The sequence below is a fragment of the Labrus mixtus genome, chromosome 5, assembly GCF_963584025.1.
Source record: "Labrus mixtus chromosome 5, fLabMix1.1, whole genome shotgun sequence".
Lineage (NCBI taxonomy): Eukaryota > Metazoa > Chordata > Actinopteri > Labriformes > Labridae > Labrus > Labrus mixtus.
Genome location: NC_083616.1, coordinates 15,020,397 through 15,037,733, shown reverse-complemented (window position 1 = coordinate 15,037,733; position 17,337 = coordinate 15,020,397). Strand labels below are relative to the sequence as shown.

Below are 17,337 nucleotides of genomic sequence, written 5' to 3'. Positions count from 1 at the left end.
CTGATGTTGTTTTACTTCAGACAGATAAAAAAACATGTAAGGATTTCATGTGCAAAAAAAGAGAGAAACTGTTTTTGCAAAATGCTTTTAATTTGACTGTATCTACTATTGTATGCTAAACAACTCTCTCAAACCTTAATAGTACTCAGTATATAGTTGATAAAAAAAAATTGCAGGTATTATTCCATAGCTATCACAGAACCTGCTGCTGATTGGTACAGGAATATATGAAAGTAAAAGTATAAAATGCCCAAAGTTATGTTCTTTTAAGATCCTCTCACTCGAATGACAGTTAAAATACCATCACTAACGACTTTCCTTTATGCTCCCTCTCACATTCATCTTTCTGTCCTCTTCCTCTTTGTTCTCAGCTTTTCTCCCCCACATTTTTGATAGATCTCTCTCCTCTTCTTCACTCTGTGTTTTGGGCGCTGAGATCTTCATAGTCAAAAGGAATAGTGTCTGTAGAAGAAAAAATTAAAAACTCATGAGCTTACTTAATTGTGTATGATGAGAGAGGCAGCCACAGTGACAGTCACGCTCATCCTGCAGACTCACCGTTGCATCTGTACTTCAGATTGGACCAGATTATATTCTCCTGTGAGAAGCAGAACACACCCAGTCTCCCTCCTCTCATACTGGTGTCAATAATCGCCCCTGTGTCGGCCACCAGGTCTGAGCCCTCAAAGAAGCGAGCCCTGAATAACGGGGGGGGGGGGGGGTGAATAAGTCTCACAGTTCACACAGTATGAATGTGTTTCTTACTTTTAGTGTGGGTGCGTGTCTGTTTGTACCTGATATATCCGACCTGTGGTCTGTGCTGGAGGAACCAGCGGTAGGATACCTTGTCCTTCCAGCCCACATTCCTCGGGTCCCTCCACAGGAGACGGACCTGGTCTTGGGTGTCTCCTGTGTGCCAGAGGGAGTTCCTCAGATATTCTCCGGGACCCGTCTTAGACTTCACAGCCTGGTGATGAAGAGACAGATAGCACAAGAGACCAGGACTGATAACACATTACAAAAGTGTTCATGGGTGTAGCGAATTAATTAACATGCTCAAGGGCACCTCAGCAGTGCTCAGCAAGTGAACTGGCACCTCTCTGCACCAGGACACCTAAGTCCCTACGGACCCCCAAACAAACAACAACAAACCGACAAATACTTTTAGCAGTGAACTCAAAGGCTTGTATGCAGGGTGGGGCTTGTAAGGTTTTAATTTCGCCTCTTAGTCCAAAATGAAAGATTTCAGGATTTGGACTTAGTGGCCTGAATATATTAAAACTATAAGCTCAGACTTTATTTGACTTTGTACAATGAAAGAGAGTAAAATGTGATTTTTTTTTTATGTTCTCGCATCTAATAACTCACCTAGACATACATTTATTTTTCATATTCATGTTGTTTCTTTTCTCTCGCCTCCATCTTTTGTTGCATCTTAGGCTAAAGCGTTCCATATTGATTTGGAAAAGAATCAAGCTGATGTTTCTAATAAATGGATGTCAGATGGACTGCAAGTTCCATTTAAAAGTTGAGTTTTCTTTTTGATTTTAATTGAATTGCAGTTATACTGATACTGTCAAATTAAGAGTATGATGAACGTAAAACAAGGCCTTTCTGAATAGAAAGGAAGAGGTCTACATATATAAGAAGGTGTTTTTGAATCCAAACACTGTTTCTGATGGTCAGTCAAAGACCTTGCATGTGAGCAGACCGCCGTTTGTGTATAGGTGTGTGAATGGGTGATGAAGCAACAAATTATCAGATGCTTTGGTAAAGCCGCTGAAGAAACGCAGCTATTAACCAACATTTTACCTTAAGCTGTATTCCTGGATCAGCCACTGCTCTGAAGGGCGCCGCCTGCCAGTAAGTCTGTTCCGTCTGTTTCCACATCACCACGTAGAAGGACGAGGAGTCCTGGTAGCCGAAGATGAAGCCAGCGTAGTCATCATCAGTCACTGTGTTTACATGGAAGGTCCCCTCAAAGTCAACTCCACTGAACGCTGTGTAACCTTCGAATGTGGAGAGGAAACACAACATTATCATAAAGAATATGAGGAATATTTCATTGTCCTCGATAAGACAGTGTGAAGGATTTCTTACCTACTGCGAGGCCGGGATCAGAGTTCATGGTCTGAACTATCTCCATGCCCTGTAAGGACGATAAAAGAGAAGCTTTACTTGACTTTTTATTTGAGATACAACCAAATTATCTTGATTTTATCTTTAGAAGAACAAAATGGTGATGAAATGAAAAAGCAGTTCAGCATTACACTAACTTTGTACAGATACTGTCGTGGGAAAATGTTTGAGCTTTACACAAACAAAAAATAAAAACGTGACAGATTTAAATGGGAATCACTTTTTTTTTACCTGATTGAGGACCACCCAGTTGGGGTCAATCTGAGAGTCCCCCTCTGGATCCAGCACCACGGTCTGATAGGCTCTGAAGTCCGTCAGGGTGACCTCGGCGTTCTCTGGGCAGTGGTCGATTATGTCGATGACGTCGTCTTTGTCAAAGTCTCCTTCGCATGCGTCTCCGACGTTGTTATCTAAAATATAAGGATGTAGTTTAGGGAGAAGGGACGCACTGAACACACAGAGAGCTCACACACTGTAGATATGCATGTAAAGACACAGGCACAGATAGAAAGGTATACTGACTATCTGAGTCCTTCTGGTCTGGGTTTGGAACTAATCTGCAGTTATCATTTTCATCCAGTATGCCATCATTATCGTCATCATCGTCACAGTCATCGCCCTTTCAAGAAATAAGGACACTTTTGTAGCATCCTTAAGCAAGATACTTAAAAATAAGTTAGTTAAATGACTAAGAATGAACGTAAAGAGTTTCAAACCATCCCATCTTTGTCCGTGTCCAGCTGAGAGGAGTTGATAACAGTGGGACAGTTGTCCTTTGTGTTCTGGTGGCCGTCACCGTCACTGACAAACAAAGAAATGCAGGTAAAACTAATGTAAGGATATCTTAAAACAAATGACTTTTTAAACGTTTGAAATCAACTGTTAGTGCTGAAGTACTTTTGGCCAAAATAGGAAACAATTAATGATAAAACTTGATCAGTCAGTGTCACCACAGCATTTCATGACAATGGCCGAAATTATATTTACCGACCCCCGGTGACACGTCAGTTTAAATTTGTTGTAGAAAGTGACTCTGCATCAGAATCATAAAGCTCTAAAAATGTTGATTTTATCTGCTTCACAATCTACTCAGTGGTTACACTGAAAAGGTTACGTCTATATTGTGCAGGTCCGAAGTATGTTCCCCTGAAATTCTGTGAGTCAATCCCAAAAGTGTGAGTGACATCGATTTCAACGAAGGTTAACCAATAGTTTTTAAGAAGCATCAAGTCTGTTCATTTCATCTAGTTAAAGGAATTGTTGTTGAATATGCACTTTTTACCATTGGCTGGTGGTGATAGGTTACATTCTTATTTTCACTAACTGTTGGTCAGAGGTCTCTTTAGCTGTATTTCCACCGAAAGTATCCCAGACTTCTCATCACAGGAAGAACTTCTCTAAAATGTAAAAGGTACTTTTTTTTCTCTTTTTGCCCTTTCAATTGTCCTTCTGGTTGAAGCATAGGGCAGCCTTCTAAGCGTGTCGGGGAAGTGGCCGGGGATACCATATGTTTTCTTGATTTTAACTGGCCATCAGCCCAATTAAAGGTAGGGTCATAGGTCATATTTACCTACTTCAAACCCAATGAAAAACCTTTAGGTACCAAAATTACAAACACATACCTTTATTCTAAATGACTGGCTACAAGATGCATTTCTCCAACAATAGTTTGTATCCTTGAAGCATACCAGACCTTTCACATTTTTTTAACTTTTCACATTTTTGAACAGCCATAAATTCATACCACATGTCATGACAGTGGGCCTACCTGTCTATGTTGTCGTCACAGGTATCTCCTATGAGATCATCATCTGAGTCAGACTGCAGAAAGAAGAAAAAAACAGTCAGACTTCAGACAAATTAATCTCTTTTTTTGTTGCTGTTTGATTTGTTACCTGGTTAGGATTAACCATATCAGGACAGCTGTCACAGGCGTCTCCCACCCCATCCTTGTCTCTGTCCTTCTGGTCCGGGTTGGGAACTCGCTGGCAGTTATCAAGAATATTCTTCAAACCTGAGAACAAAAACACCTCAGAGTTTTAATTTGTTGTGTCATGAGGAAAAGCCCTGACAGGAGACACAAAAACAGAATGCAGTACACACACAGCGGCTGTCAAATGCATCAGCAGATGGCAGTGTTTGTTGAAGGCAAAGGTGAAATAGTTTCCAGTGGCCTCCAACGCCTGGCGGAGGCTTACCGTGGAAAAAATCTTTTAGAGTGGAGACAGACATGACCAAGCACTCAGCAATCCAGTCTTGGAGCTAAAGACATAACCAAACGATCGAGGGGTTGGAGTTCTGCCAGTGTGAGTAAGCAGGGGTCACTGCGCACAGTCTAAACATGCAACCTGCGTAAGCATGTAAAGGTAAACACACGACGTCTACACGTTTAAACGCTGTTTCCAATGGAACAAGTGAGAGCTGCTCTTAAATGGGCAATCAAGTGAGGTATGCGAGAAAAGTTTGTGGGACAACACGTACCATTCCAGCTGGAACATTTGAACATTTAACACTGTTTTCTACTGTGCTTTTTTTCTTCAGCCTTAATAATGCCTGGGTTGTTTTCCTGAAAGCCTGTGATCTAAGTGGTAGAGGATGTGAAATTTGAAACAGACACACAAAAAAAAACCTGGAGAATGTTTTGAACAGATTAAGTGGTGCCCTTCCACATTTTCCACCAGACAGGGTGGTAAAGGTTGTGTTCTTGTCCAGACAGTCTGCGGTTTGGACAACCCTCTCACACACGGAAGTCTTTTAATGTGATTATCAGCCATTAGCTTTCACGATGGGTTACGAGCTTTATTACCTCTTACTAATGCAATAAAAGCCATAAAAGTCCCGTTACTACACCTCTCACCATCCAACCTTTGAAGTCACTTTGACTATTTATAAACCTGCCCGTTGTCGTGAAGAAATCACAGAAAATGTAACTAACACACCCACTTACCATCCCCGTCCATGTCGTCATCACACTCATCTCCCAGCCCATCCCTATCAGTGTCCCTCTGATAGGGGTTATCAAGGGTTATGCAGTTGTCACAGGCATCGCCATGGAGATCTTTATCGCTGTTCTTTTGGTCCACATTAGGGACGAGCCAGCAGTTGTCCTGAGACATAAGAATATACATATTTTATTGAGTAGTACAAGAGCTCAGTGGAAAAATGACAATTCTGTTCATTTCACTTTGGAGACCCCCAACATGTGTGAGCAACCTACATCTACGTTGATAATGCCGTCACTGTCTGCGTCGTCATCGCAGGCATCACCCATCCCATCCCTGTCTGCATCCTCTTGGCCGGAGTTCGGAACAAACACACAATTATCCTGGAAGAAAAAAAGAACAGGAAGGGCATAATGACGTGAATGACTTACACTCCGGCTAATTACATGCAAGAGAGGCTAGTGGACGTAGACATGAGTACCTCCTTACAGTTGTTGTCTCTGCACGCGAGCTTACTGTCTGGATATGCGTCAATATCTGTGTCCTTTCCACAAACATAGCCATTACCTGCCCAACCAACGCCACACTAACTTACACAAACACACACACACACACACACACACACACACACACACACACACACACACACACACACACACACACACACACAAGAAGGAAAAGTCATGATGTAATGATGAAATGTTGAACAGCAGGGCAATAAATTATTGACAATTGGGATTAAGAAGCATAAACTTAAACAAAAATCTAAATCTTACCATGCAGCTAATGCTGCCGTCTCTCTCTACCACACACTCGCCGTTGGCGTCGCAGGGGTTAGGTTGACCATTCGGGCACAGCCTGGTACCTCGGCAGCCGCTAACCTGGTCGCCTGTAAAGTCAGCTCTACAGTCTCCGCAGCGGAAGGAACCCTGGTGAGGACAGTTTTGTGGTAAAGAACCTGGGTATTCTGCTAAAAGGTGCTTCGCTATGAACAAAGTAGTCAAGTGGACATACCATCGTGTTGTGGCAGTGTGAGTTGGCAGTGCAGCCTCCATTGTCCGGTGGGCCCAGACATTCATCGATGTCCTCACACACCTGGACAACAGACAAGACGTCGTTGTAAAACAAAAGATTCATACCCTGTAAAAGATGTTAATCAATCAAAGAGAATGAGCTTTTAGTATACAATGAACTAATTGTTTTCCTGAACCTGTTTGTTTGTCTTGGCATAAGATACTCCCACTCCATTTATCTCTGGTCCGGTGTATCCTAGAGGACATTGACCACAGCGGAAGCCAGGAGCAGTGTTCACACACTTCACACCTGGGAAACACGGGCCAAACTGACACTAAGGACACACAAAGAAATGATGTGATTAACTGCTAACAGGTTCTGCTTGAACATTCAAAAGCATATAATCCATACCTCATCTACATCATCACAGTGCACCCCATCTCCTGTGTATCCATCTGGACAGGGGGCACACTGGTAACCCCCCGAGTCCGTGGGGATGCACATGTTCTGTTTGAAACAGGTCCCAAGCGGGCACTGAGTCAGAGGCTGAGGCTGTATGACAAACTGCTCAGGAGTCGGAGCTGGGCCTGTGTTAGTCGGACTGCCCCCGAGACCTGTGGACACACACACACACACACACACACACACACACACACACACACACACAGGCTCAGATATGTTGAAATGACAATCTGTTGTTTTGCTTACAGGCTGTATTATGAGTCTAAAGTCTTACCACATGGAAGACATTCTGTGATGGTATTCCTCAGAAAATTTGTCTCCTTAATCTGAACCAGAAAAAAAAACAGAATGTCAGACTGTAACGTTTGTTTGTCACGATGTTTGTAAGGTTTCATCAATAGAGGCAAATCAGAATTACATCTATTTAAATACGTCTTTAAGACATGAATAAGACTTGGATGGTTTGAAAAGCTTTAAGAATGTGTCTTGCATTGATCTGTTTCCCCACTGAAAGGATTGTCTCTCTTGTCTCAGCCAGGTCTGAGATGCTGTGCAAGGATTTTGTTCGCCTCGGGCTCTTTGTTACATGCCTTTTCTCAGGACAAATCCTTTTGCTTTCAATGATAATCTGAAATCATCCACCTCTACCTCTCCTCAGGTGAAAATCCTCCAACCCCCCTTTACCCGGCTGTCTGTTGTTGAGGCTACATACAGTAAGAACAACAGAGACTCTGCCTGCACTAACAGTCTGGATTCTTGATGTTCTCTGATTTAATTAAACCAATCTTACCCCGGAGAAAGGAAATTCCAAATGTTTTGAAGCAGCCAACATTCTTCCACTTCTTAAAGTAGATAGCTCTTCAAAATAACCAGAAGCTTCTCCACATTTTCTTCTACGAGAGGTTCTCTGAAATACTTTTTATTAGTTTAATGAAATACTAGCTTGATTCTGGTCAGGCCAATATCATGATATGTTGCAATGTTTATGATGACACTTAAATAACTTTTCCAAATCATATGTGCATCCTTCAGTTGTGTGTCTTACACGTCTCCTCTTTTCCATCAGTAGTTACTCACGAGAGACAAACAGGACCGGGACACTAAATAGGTTACCTGCTGGTTGAGCAGCTGCTTCATCTCAGCTAACATGCTCTTCAGCTCCAGCATGGTGGTCTGGTCCTGTAACACCTGCCCCCCCTGGATACCTGAAGATGACAATCAAATTAACAACAGGTTTTCATTTTTACATGGCTGCATTATGTTTAATGGAGATAACATCAGACAGTCAATGGCTCTCTGTTCCCACCCAGCATCTGCAACGCCTCCCTTGCAGAAGTCTGAGATTGAGTGTGCTCCATGGAGCAGTCTTGCAGAGTGGCCACATTGTCTATGGTGTCCTCTATGACCAGCTTCAGGTCTGTCAGTTCATCCTGACCAAGAAATAAGAGAAATACAAAAATGATCCAAAAGATATCTTTCTATGATCTTTCTATGCGGCATATCTCTTCCTTCAGATGTATAGTTACTCTCTCAACTGTAAACCTCTAACTCACCTGTCCACTCGTCTGCAGGGTCCAGAGAGCCACCTTATTTGAGCCAGGTGGTATTGACCCAAACGCAGCGGGCAGATCGTCCAAAGTGTGGGTCAGTCTGCAGTCAATATAAATGTGGAGGCGAGGCGTGCCGCGCTGCAGGCCGCTTGCATGCAGCATCACGTGGTGATCCCGGCCGTCTGCCAGGGCAGGGTGGTTGAAGCTGGTTGTGCCAAATCGGCCATCAGACTTCTGGTAACGAAGGATCACTAAGGATGGAGAGAAGAGAGGGTGAAAAACAAGAGAGGGAGGGGGTGGATTAGAAAATCAAGAAATAAAATACAGAACGCTTATAGTGTAGTTTGTCAGTACAGTAACTCACCCTTGCTCAGTTTGGCCTGCACGCTCAGTTCCAGGTACTTGGTGTTGTCTTGGGGGTTGATGACACTGAAGAGAGAGGTGGGGGCTTTGTTTTGGAGCCTGAAGGAAGAGAGGAGGAAAGCCTCATCTCGCCCTTTGTTTTTCAGGCTTCCTTGGAGTAAGTCAGGCAGGCAGTCCGGAGACACCAGCAGGTCATAGACTAACACAGGAGAGGAGTGTTAGAAACCTGCGTTACATTGCTGTTGATGTATTTTATGCTGAACTTGTAGGAGATTCAGAAACATTCAGTACACACCCAAGACTTTACATTTGGAAAAGTATTAGCAGTGGGTTTTTTTTTTTCAATGTTAATGGATGGTTTGCGTCTTTATGTCTAATGCTCACAGTGTACAGTGAGTCACCGCTGCTGAGTCAGAGCACTATGCTACTTTATTATGTGTGACAGTGTGTCTGTATGTGTGTGCACATGCATAGATGCGTGTGTATGCCAGTGCACATTCGTGTTTGTATCCTGCTGTGTGTTTTATGGAGTGGTGGATCTGGAGTTGCAGAAAGGAGCAGCAGTAAACTCTTTCCACTGGAACAAAACCCAGCGGCTCACACTGCCTCACATGCACGGACACATTCACACATGTACACAAAAACACTTGCACACAGCCATGAACTGAATTCAGGACTAATGTGAACAGACAGAAAGTGGTATGGAAACGTTTACATGGCAAATAAAGGGTTACACGTGCACTTTCTTAGATGGCAGGTAGTGCTGTTGTTTCTTTACCATCTAAGACTGACCTTATGTAGGTCACACTGTTCTTTGAAAGACGTTTTAACAGCCACAAAGAAATCAACTCCATACTAACCATTGACATAATTACCCTTGTAATTTGCGACTCTCTGCAGATCAGAAATAGTAACACCAGAGGGCAGATCATTAGGCATACATGAATGTAAAAGACAGTTTATGAAGAGTCATTTTATCTCATGCTGATCATAAGCAACACTGTTGTCCAGAAGGTGGCTAATGAAGAGAACTTACCGATGCCTTGAGCTGTGACAGTGAGCACCAGCTGCTGCAACAGCAGAGACAGAGCCACTGCTCTGGCCCACACACCCATCACCAGCGCTTCAGTACAGGATACAACTTGGGGTTGTAGCTGGATTCTTGAAGAAAGAACTGAGTGTCCTTTATACCCACTATGTCACAGATTAGTAATTCGTTTATAAACTTTCCATGGAATAATGGAAAAATCCAGATGTTGAAGCAAAACCTCAGCAGAGGTGAGATGATTTTGTGGCCGTCGCTTTTAAAGCAAAGGGGAGGGTCCTTTACTCAGCTGTTGGGAAAGTGGAACAGTGAAGGGACGATTTTAATAGTTTGTGGGAGTGTCTCTTCACTACCATAGTTCCATCAGTTGATTAGTCGTATATATTTTACCTGTGTGTCGAAGTTGAAGTACTATTGCTGCATGCTAGGAAAAGTTAAAAAAAAACCCTCCCCAAACAAAATGAAAACATGAGGCGTTTATATTATATTTGATACTTTTCAGATTGTGTTACTTCTACTGTATCAGCTTACTGATTTTTCATGTATTTATGACACTATTTTATTGGGAGTCAGCATAAGGTTTTTATTCATTAAGAATGATGTTTACTAAGTTGTGGTAAAAGACCATAAAAATCACTCCAAATCAAAGAGTTCAAAGTCATCCAGCTTTAACAAATACTTGAAAAGGGGTGTGCTTCTGTCTGCAGAGAGGAAAACTCGATTCCAGCTGGCTTTGTTTTGTTCACAAACATCATCAACCTGTCTTAGATGTGAAACTGATCCCCCAATAGCTCATCTCCAGTAAGCCAACGCGACTGTGTGCCAGATGTTTTACAATAAATTCTGTTTCATTTAACTCTTTCTACATACCCCTGCAAACCTTTTCTTAATCCCATCTGTTAAAGAATTTGGGAAAGGAAGGACAAAGAGGTCTAGACTCTGGAAACATTTCATGATAGATGTCTGGAGCTCGTCTTAAAGCTTTCTCTACTTACCTCAAGTGCATTTCAACATCTCGGCTGCTGGCTCAAGCCAAAGAGAAACATTTACCGTCCCTCAGTGCATCAAGTGCGTGCATCCGTCTGTGTTTGGCTCTCTGGTCTCTGACCGAACACCAAGCAGCCCTCAACAGTCTGTCATCAGACTTCATGCTTTAGTTGCTAAAATTTAGACATAAACTGATACACACATGAAATATATGAAAATGTCAACAATGTTTTTGTTTCTAGCATTATAGTAAAATGTATATCACCTGGCAATACTTTTGCTTTCCCCTCGCAATACTCTGTCCTGTCCTTCTGAGCTATATATCTTTTACTGCCAAACTGTTCCCAGCACATCATGGATCAGCTCATTGTGATTTACTTTGAACTGGACATTAAGTTTGCTAATATAGCGTTACAGGTTAATTATTATGTTAATCTGCAGTATGCTGTGTGATTCATCTGTGACCAGATCCTGCAGGACAACCACATGAATGCAGATTTGTTACAAAAACAGAGCATTTAATTATACCAAACTAAGAAAAGGCTATTAGTCTACAGTCAGCGAAAAAAGATGAAGAAAAAAATCTGTTTTCATCTTTTTTTTTTCCCATAACACTCTGTTGTATCTATGTGTTTTTTGGAGTATGTTTGTCTGTCCACAACCTTTACTGTCCTGCTTCTGATGTGGACTTTGGGTGATTATAATGAGGCTTTCTTTTATTTGATCGATATTACATTATTGGCATATGTCTATAGGATTATTATATTTTTTTATGTCATGATGTGAATTCCACAATTCTGGCACATATCTGAGTGTAGATAATAAACAATTGTCTGGAAATAAAAAAAAAGTAGTAGTAGATAAAACATGATGAAGTGTCCTTTAGGGCAGTGGTTCCCAAAGTGGGGGTCGGGACCCCAAGGTGGGTCGCCAGCCACCAAGAGGGGGGTCGCGAGATGCCTTCCATAAAAAATTAAAAGTGCATAAATATATCTTTTTACCATTTTTGTAAATATACAAAAAGTAGTCCAATGTCATATAAGACAGTATCATTAAGTGAAATGAAATGTTTGATTCTTTTAGGCTGTTGTGTTATTTTGTGTTATATAGTTTTTGGATATGTTTATTAGTGTGTGCGTGGCTGTCGCTACGTTATATACCTAACTAACCACCTTAAAGAACAGTGGGGGGTCCCCAGTTTCTGTCACTCTTATTTTGGAGGTCATGACCTGAAAAGTTTGGGAACCCCTGCTTTAGGGTGATCTCTTAGTGGACCAAACATGATTAAGTGTGAAGTATGTATTTCATTATTTTTAGTATTTTGCATTTGTTATGTTCTTGCTGTTGTTAATATTCTTCTGTGTTTGGTTTAGTTTGCTTTGTTGTTGTTTGTCAAAGCACTTTGTAAACCTGTGTTTTTAAAAGGTGCTATATAAATAAAGTTATTATTATAAAGTTATTATTAAGTGCCTTCTAGAGGGCATGTGTGCTTTATAATGTATGGCGACTTTTTGTGCGCTGGTCGCATTGAGCAGGTGTATTATTGTCCTTTCATTATTTTCGCCTCTGGCCCTCAAACATCCTCCGGTGTTATAAACGCAGTAAAGACACATCTCGGAGTGGTCCCTCGGGGTCCGTACGTCACTGATACCTTCTTATCTTCACTATCCTCAAGACTGCAGGTACCACGTGACGTCAGGAGCCCCTTCCATGATTGAAAAACATGGCGGCTGCCATGGAGCTGAGATGCTGGGGAGGAGACTGGGGTTTGCCTTCTGTACACACCGAGTCTCTGATAGTTCTGGTAACGTGTTTGTCATCTTCTACAAAATATACCGTCATCCCACCGAGCTCTACTTTTAGAGCCGAAAGGTTTACTTCCTGGTTTTCTCTCTGTGTCTCTGGTTAGCTTCTATGCTAACTTACCCACTGCATTTTGTTTGTAAACTGCTCGTGTAGGTGATAATATTACCACATTAACTATGTGTTTACCCAGCAGCCACTTTAAAGCTGTGACTGCATTGTCTTTGCTCTATGTGAGGCTGGTCGTCAGCATTAACTTTCCCAGCTAACATAAACGTGGTGCTTCAAGGTCAGCTTCTTGACGCTACTACTTACATTTATATCTGTATATTCATTATATTCTCTTAAATAACTAAGGACGGTGGCCGAGGTGGTAAAAACCATGTCAGAATTTAACAATAACTTGTTTGCTGACTATTTTCCATTCGTTTGTCTCAGTGAAATCATGTTCTATTGCATTTACAACTCTTGCCACAAGGTGACACTTTTGACAATTTTCATACCAAGTAGACATGTATCCACTGTTTACAATATAGGTTTGTAATTATCTAATTTCTAATCATGTATTTTTTAGGGTCTGCAATGGTTTATTCATAGCGTTGGGAAAATACAATACAGATAACAACCTCATTCAATCATCAATTGATTTGTGTCAAACTCTTTTTTTCAGGCATATGCCAAGTTTTCTGGGGCAACAGTCTCAGTTTGTCCTATAGACTGGACATGGAAAACACTAACAGGTGGGCTGCAGCTTCTTATAAACCAGAATGTCCGAACTTTGAAGTCAAAAGCACATGTAGAGAGTTTTAAACCTGGTTGAACGGAAATGACTTAAAAAAGCAAACAATTTAAGGTATAAATGTATAAAGGTTCCCTGTTTAACTTTCTTCATGCTGAGGAACAAAAATGTCAGGCTTTCATACTTTTCCTTTTTTTGAAGTGTAACATCTTCTCCCTGTCATTAAATCTGTAGCGACAGTTCCAGAGTTGCTTTGTGGAGACTCCGCAGTTACAGAACCAACGCAGATTCTTAACTTTCTGAGAAAACAGGTAAGAGTGGATGCAAAGAGTTCTCGCTGTTTTTCCTTCTGGGTATTATGACCCCTAAGCCGTTTAGCACAAAACTGTAATAATGTTAATTTTTTCACTTTTAGAGGTTTAATGCAGACTTTGAGCTGTCTGCCAGACAAGGAGCAGATACCATGGCCTACATCGCTCTGCTTGAAGAGAAGCTGCGACCAGCTGTGGTAACAACATCTCAATTGTGACAAAAAACTGATATTTATTTTTTTACTGTTAATATTCAAAGTGATGCTTTGTGTCCCACAGTTGCACACTTTCTGGGTGGATGCAGAAAACTACGCCAACCTAACACGGCCATGGTTTGCTTCACGCTCACCGTTCCCTCTTAACTTTATCGTCCCCGGTCGCAGTGCCAACACTGCCCTTTCTCGCATCCTTCTAACTAAAGGAGAGGCGCCGCTGCACAGAATCACTGAGGTCGAGGGAAAGGTAAATAGTGACCTGTCTGATTCCTCGGTCACATGTTATATCAACTCTGTAGTTGTTACCGAAGTGAGACGTCAGTTATCATTTAGAAATGGTTCACTATTCTCTTTCTACCTCAGATCTACAGCGACGCTAAAGAGTGCCTGAATCTCCTCGCGTACAGGTTGGGAACAGCAAACTACTTCTTTGGCAACTCGTGAGTTCCTTAATGTTTCATTTGAGATAGATTTCGTTTTTTTCATCTCCTAGATTTTTATGTTTGGGCTTATTATGAGACGGGACAGTGGATAGAGTCAGCAATCGGGGAGAGAGATAGTTGGGAATGACGTGCAGGAAAGGAGCCACAGGTCTGGTTCTATTCCGGGCCCGCTTCAAAGCAGCAGCCTCTGTACATGGGGCGCGAGAACTAACCACTAGGCAAGCAGCGCCTCTTTCATTTGATAGTTATCGAGCTGTATTGTATTTTAGGCCAGAGTTTATGGATAAAACTCTAACGTTTCTATTCTCCTCTGTGCAGGTGTTTTTCTCATTAAAACTTCAGTCAAACTTCAACTGTTATTATATCTTGCCAGCAAAGGGGGAAAAGCATAATACCCAGGAGCTATCACAGTCAGCAACAGACACATTTTTGATATGAAGATTGGGAATTCTTTTGAAAAATGTCAAATGAAATGTTATGTTGACCGTGTGACATCAATCATACTCGTCTGTGTGGAGGAAAGGGGTTTTCTGAAGAGTCTTAAAGATCATTCTGATCAAAATCCAACTTAAAGAACACTTTTAATGATTACATTTAATGTAAGGATGAGTTAAACTGTGATAATATAGGTAATGCTTTTTAGACATCTCATAGCTCGATTTCACCTATTTCTCTGTATGTAATTGTTCACATGTTGTTTTTTTTTTGGTTTTTTTTAGGCCGACCAGTCTGGACGCCTTTGTGTTTGGGTTTATTGCTCCACTATACAAAGCCGGTCTCCCCAGCTCCCCTCTGCAGAGCCACCTCAAGCAGCTGGAGAACATCACACGCTTCTGTGACAACATCCTCACAGTCTTCTTCAGCTCAGACCACCCTAGTAAGACATCTGCACGCAAGCAAGACTTTGACCTTTTAACTCGGTGAAATCTACATTCACAGACTGGAGGAAAGATCACACAAATGACCTGATGCTATGAACACGTTCCTTCTACTTACACCTGCGTTTCATTGCATGCTGGCTTTCTGTATCTTATTAATTTTTGGGTGCTTACTGCTTACTGAATTAACACTGCTCCTGTCACACCGCTTTATCTTTCTTCTTCCTCGAACATTATCTCTCTCCAGGTCCTCCTCCACCTGTTCAGGAAACAATGGATGCCAACCTCCAGAAACTAACTCAGCTTGTAAATAAAGAGTCCAACTTGATAGAGAAGGTGCTTCTGCTTTCCTTTTATCTTCTTTGCATGGGTGCATGTGGCAGGTACAGTCTCAGTTGTAATAAAATATATACCAGTAGATAGTGCCCCTCATTTTTTTTAGGTTAGCTTTTCAGTTGTTTTTGTCTCCTTCATGTTTCTCTAACTTGACTGGACTTCTCTCCTAGATGGATGACAATCTCCGCAGCAGCCCTCAGCACAAACCTCACAGACCGGACCCCAAACCCAATCTGGCAAGTGAGAAGAACTCAACCCCCGCCTAACCCATGCCCCTCAACCCTGATCCACCATTATAAATGGAAGGACAGCCTGCAGATTGAAGGTGCAAGTCTAAATCTGACTCAACCTCTGTAATCAAAAATATATGAATCCCGCTGAACTGTCACTTGAATGGTAAATGATCTAATAATTAATGGGTGTATGCTATAACGCTATAAAAGAGCCTTATTTTGCAGCAGGATAATGATGATAGATGTTAAAGATGTTGGTCTGAAAGTGAAGGAGAAGTGCATGTGTGAGGTTTTTAAGGACAGTCGGTGCATGTATGTGGTTAAGGCTGGTATGCTATGAAGTGGTGCTCAATGAGAGAAAGTTTAAAGGAAAGCCAAAAAATAAATGAAAAGTCCTGCAGAGAAAAAAGAGGGCACAAGATTGTCCCCATGCCGGTTGTTTTAAAACTCTTATTCATTCATTTATTTAGTTTCCTGTGAGAAATAGCTTTTTCTGCAAATTTCATTTGACACATGTTGAGATGTTCTCACCTGCTCAATGAGGATATTGTATTACTGAGTTGTAGTTACATTATTCAACAAAGTATATCTGACTATAATACCTTATTTAGTTTTCTAATGCTACAGTTTATCATTCTGTGTTTTGTTATGCAGAATCTAAGATCCTTTAGCACCCAACCATCATCTTCATAGTCACTGTAAATATCTCCAGTTAAATTCTAAGAGGATTTTAATTGTAATATTTCGTCTGTATATCAGTAGTCAACACTTTAGAGAACACAGTGCACTTGTTTTGCTTTGCTCCCTCCTCCTCTGCTTTGTATAGCTTGTAAAGTTGTAAATAGTTTCATTATTTATTAATCCTCTAATAGGGCTGATCATGTTCACTGAACCACTGAGGTAATGGGAGGGCCTTATTCACTTTATTTAGTTAGTCAGAATATAAGGGACTCTGTGTGTATGTGTGAGAGAGTGTGTTTCAAAGGACTATCAGCAATCACTGTGTCTTCATCTTTAACATCCACTCACTTCTGTTGTTGTCGCCATTGTTTTTTTTTTCTGCAGTTTTCCTCTTACATGTATTTTTTTTAATTTTTCTGTTGTTATAATTTTCCTCTTTAACATCTCCGTTTTTTTAAAACTGAAGTGTCTGTCCCACTTGGGAATGCCTCATTAGCTGCCTTTTTTTTGCTTTATCTGTATTGTCTGAAATTGAACTTTGAAATGAGTTGCCAGTGTTTTTTTTTTGTTGTCTTACTGTTATTTAATGTCCTCACAGCTCATACATTCAGTGAACTGTGTCTGTTCCATTTGCTTGTTTGCATGATTTGCAACTTTAAAAAGATCCTGGTTACATTCCCTTTAAAGCACCATATCCTGAAACTCAAGCATTCGTGTGCGTGTGTCCCACATTGGTGCAGTGTGCCTTCATGACTGCTGGTGTCTGTGAACGATGATCAAAAGGTTAACGGCGTCCTGTATCTTTTTGATACATTGTCATAAATGATCTTTGTCGTTTTCTGTTCTTCATTCTCAGTGAATGGTTAGTAACAACTTATTAAAATACAAACATGATAATCCTGCCATGAAAGCCGTCTTTTTTTTTCAAGCATGAACACACCATAGTCATGTTAATACAATTGTCTAGAATCACTCAAATTGTCTTGAATAAAATCATACGTTATTAGGTGTCATCTGATTCGCTGAGAGGTAAATGACCCATTTTGCCTTTGATTGAATGCCTGTTGTTTATATACTGGGAGAATAAAGCACTCTTTGTTTTGGACTCAGACATGGAAGAAATAAGTAATTAGGCAGAAAGGATGGGATGCAAACTTAACATCAGATATTTTAGAAGTCAAGTCATGAGTATCTTG

General features: G+C 41.2%; 2 protein-coding genes across 3 annotated transcripts; one reads left to right on the top strand and one right to left on the bottom strand.

The window, feature by feature from the left end:
• Positions 1-69: 69 nt before the first annotated feature.
• Positions 70-9,822, bottom strand: thbs4a (thrombospondin 4a). Its single transcript, XM_061038037.1, has 23 exons — positions 9,507-9,822; positions 8,472-8,669; positions 8,111-8,358; positions 7,864-7,987; positions 7,671-7,762; positions 6,832-6,883; positions 6,507-6,709; positions 6,292-6,429; positions 6,096-6,176; positions 5,858-6,010; positions 5,563-5,667; positions 5,357-5,464; positions 5,087-5,246; positions 4,035-4,153; positions 3,908-3,960; positions 2,856-2,940; positions 2,662-2,758; positions 2,371-2,549; positions 2,101-2,149; positions 1,813-2,009; positions 795-967; positions 559-698; positions 70-462 (listed from the first exon to the last, which is right to left on the bottom strand). The coding sequence occupies exons 1-23, from the start codon at positions 9,583-9,585 to the stop codon at positions 413-415; spliced, it is 2,883 nt and encodes a 960-aa protein (XP_060894020.1). The 5' UTR covers positions 9,586-9,822; the 3' UTR covers positions 70-412.
• A 2,372-nt stretch (positions 9,823-12,194) lies between these two features.
• Positions 12,195-17,038, top strand: mtx3 (metaxin 3). 2 transcript variants are annotated; one of them, XM_061038035.1, is made up of 9 exons: positions 12,195-12,306; positions 12,976-13,045; positions 13,279-13,355; positions 13,460-13,552; positions 13,635-13,817; positions 13,934-14,010; positions 14,733-14,890; positions 15,139-15,227; positions 15,398-17,038. In XM_061038035.1, exons 1-9 carry the CDS (start codon positions 12,226-12,228, stop codon positions 15,491-15,493), a joined length of 924 nt encoding a protein of 307 aa, XP_060894018.1. In that variant the 5' UTR covers positions 12,195-12,225; the 3' UTR covers positions 15,494-17,038. The 2 variants fall into 2 exon arrangements, with proteins under 2 accessions (XP_060894018.1, XP_060894019.1); XM_061038036.1 differs by lacking the exon at positions 15,139-15,227.
• The last annotated feature ends 299 nt before the right edge of the window (positions 17,039-17,337 follow it).

What these genes read in the sequence shown, in the direction of transcription:
- thbs4a (XM_061038037.1), bottom strand. Translation starts at nt 9,585, where the DNA reads ATGGGTGTGTGGGCCAGAGCAGTGGCTCTGTCTCTGCTGTTGCAGCAG. An exon ending in GGAGGCGTTGCAGATGCTGG is followed by an intron (nt 7,763 to 7,863) that starts GTGGGAACAGAG and finishes TGTCATCTTCAG; the next exon opens with GTATCCAGGGGGGGCAGGTG. An exon ending in ATATGGTTAATCCTAACCAG is followed by an intron (nt 3,961 to 4,034) that starts GTAACAAATCAA and finishes TTCTTTCTGCAG; the next exon opens with TCTGACTCAGATGATGATCT.
- mtx3 (XM_061038035.1), top strand. Translation starts at nt 12,226, where the DNA reads ATGGCGGCTGCCATGGAGCTGAGATGCTGGGGAGGAGACTGGGGTTTG. An exon ending in CCGAGTCTCTGATAGTTCTG is followed by an intron (nt 12,307 to 12,975) that starts GTAACGTGTTTG and finishes TCTTTTTTTCAG; the next exon opens with GCATATGCCAAGTTTTCTGG. An exon ending in TTAACTTTCTGAGAAAACAG is followed by an intron (nt 13,356 to 13,459) that starts GTAAGAGTGGAT and finishes TTTCACTTTTAG; the next exon opens with AGGTTTAATGCAGACTTTGA.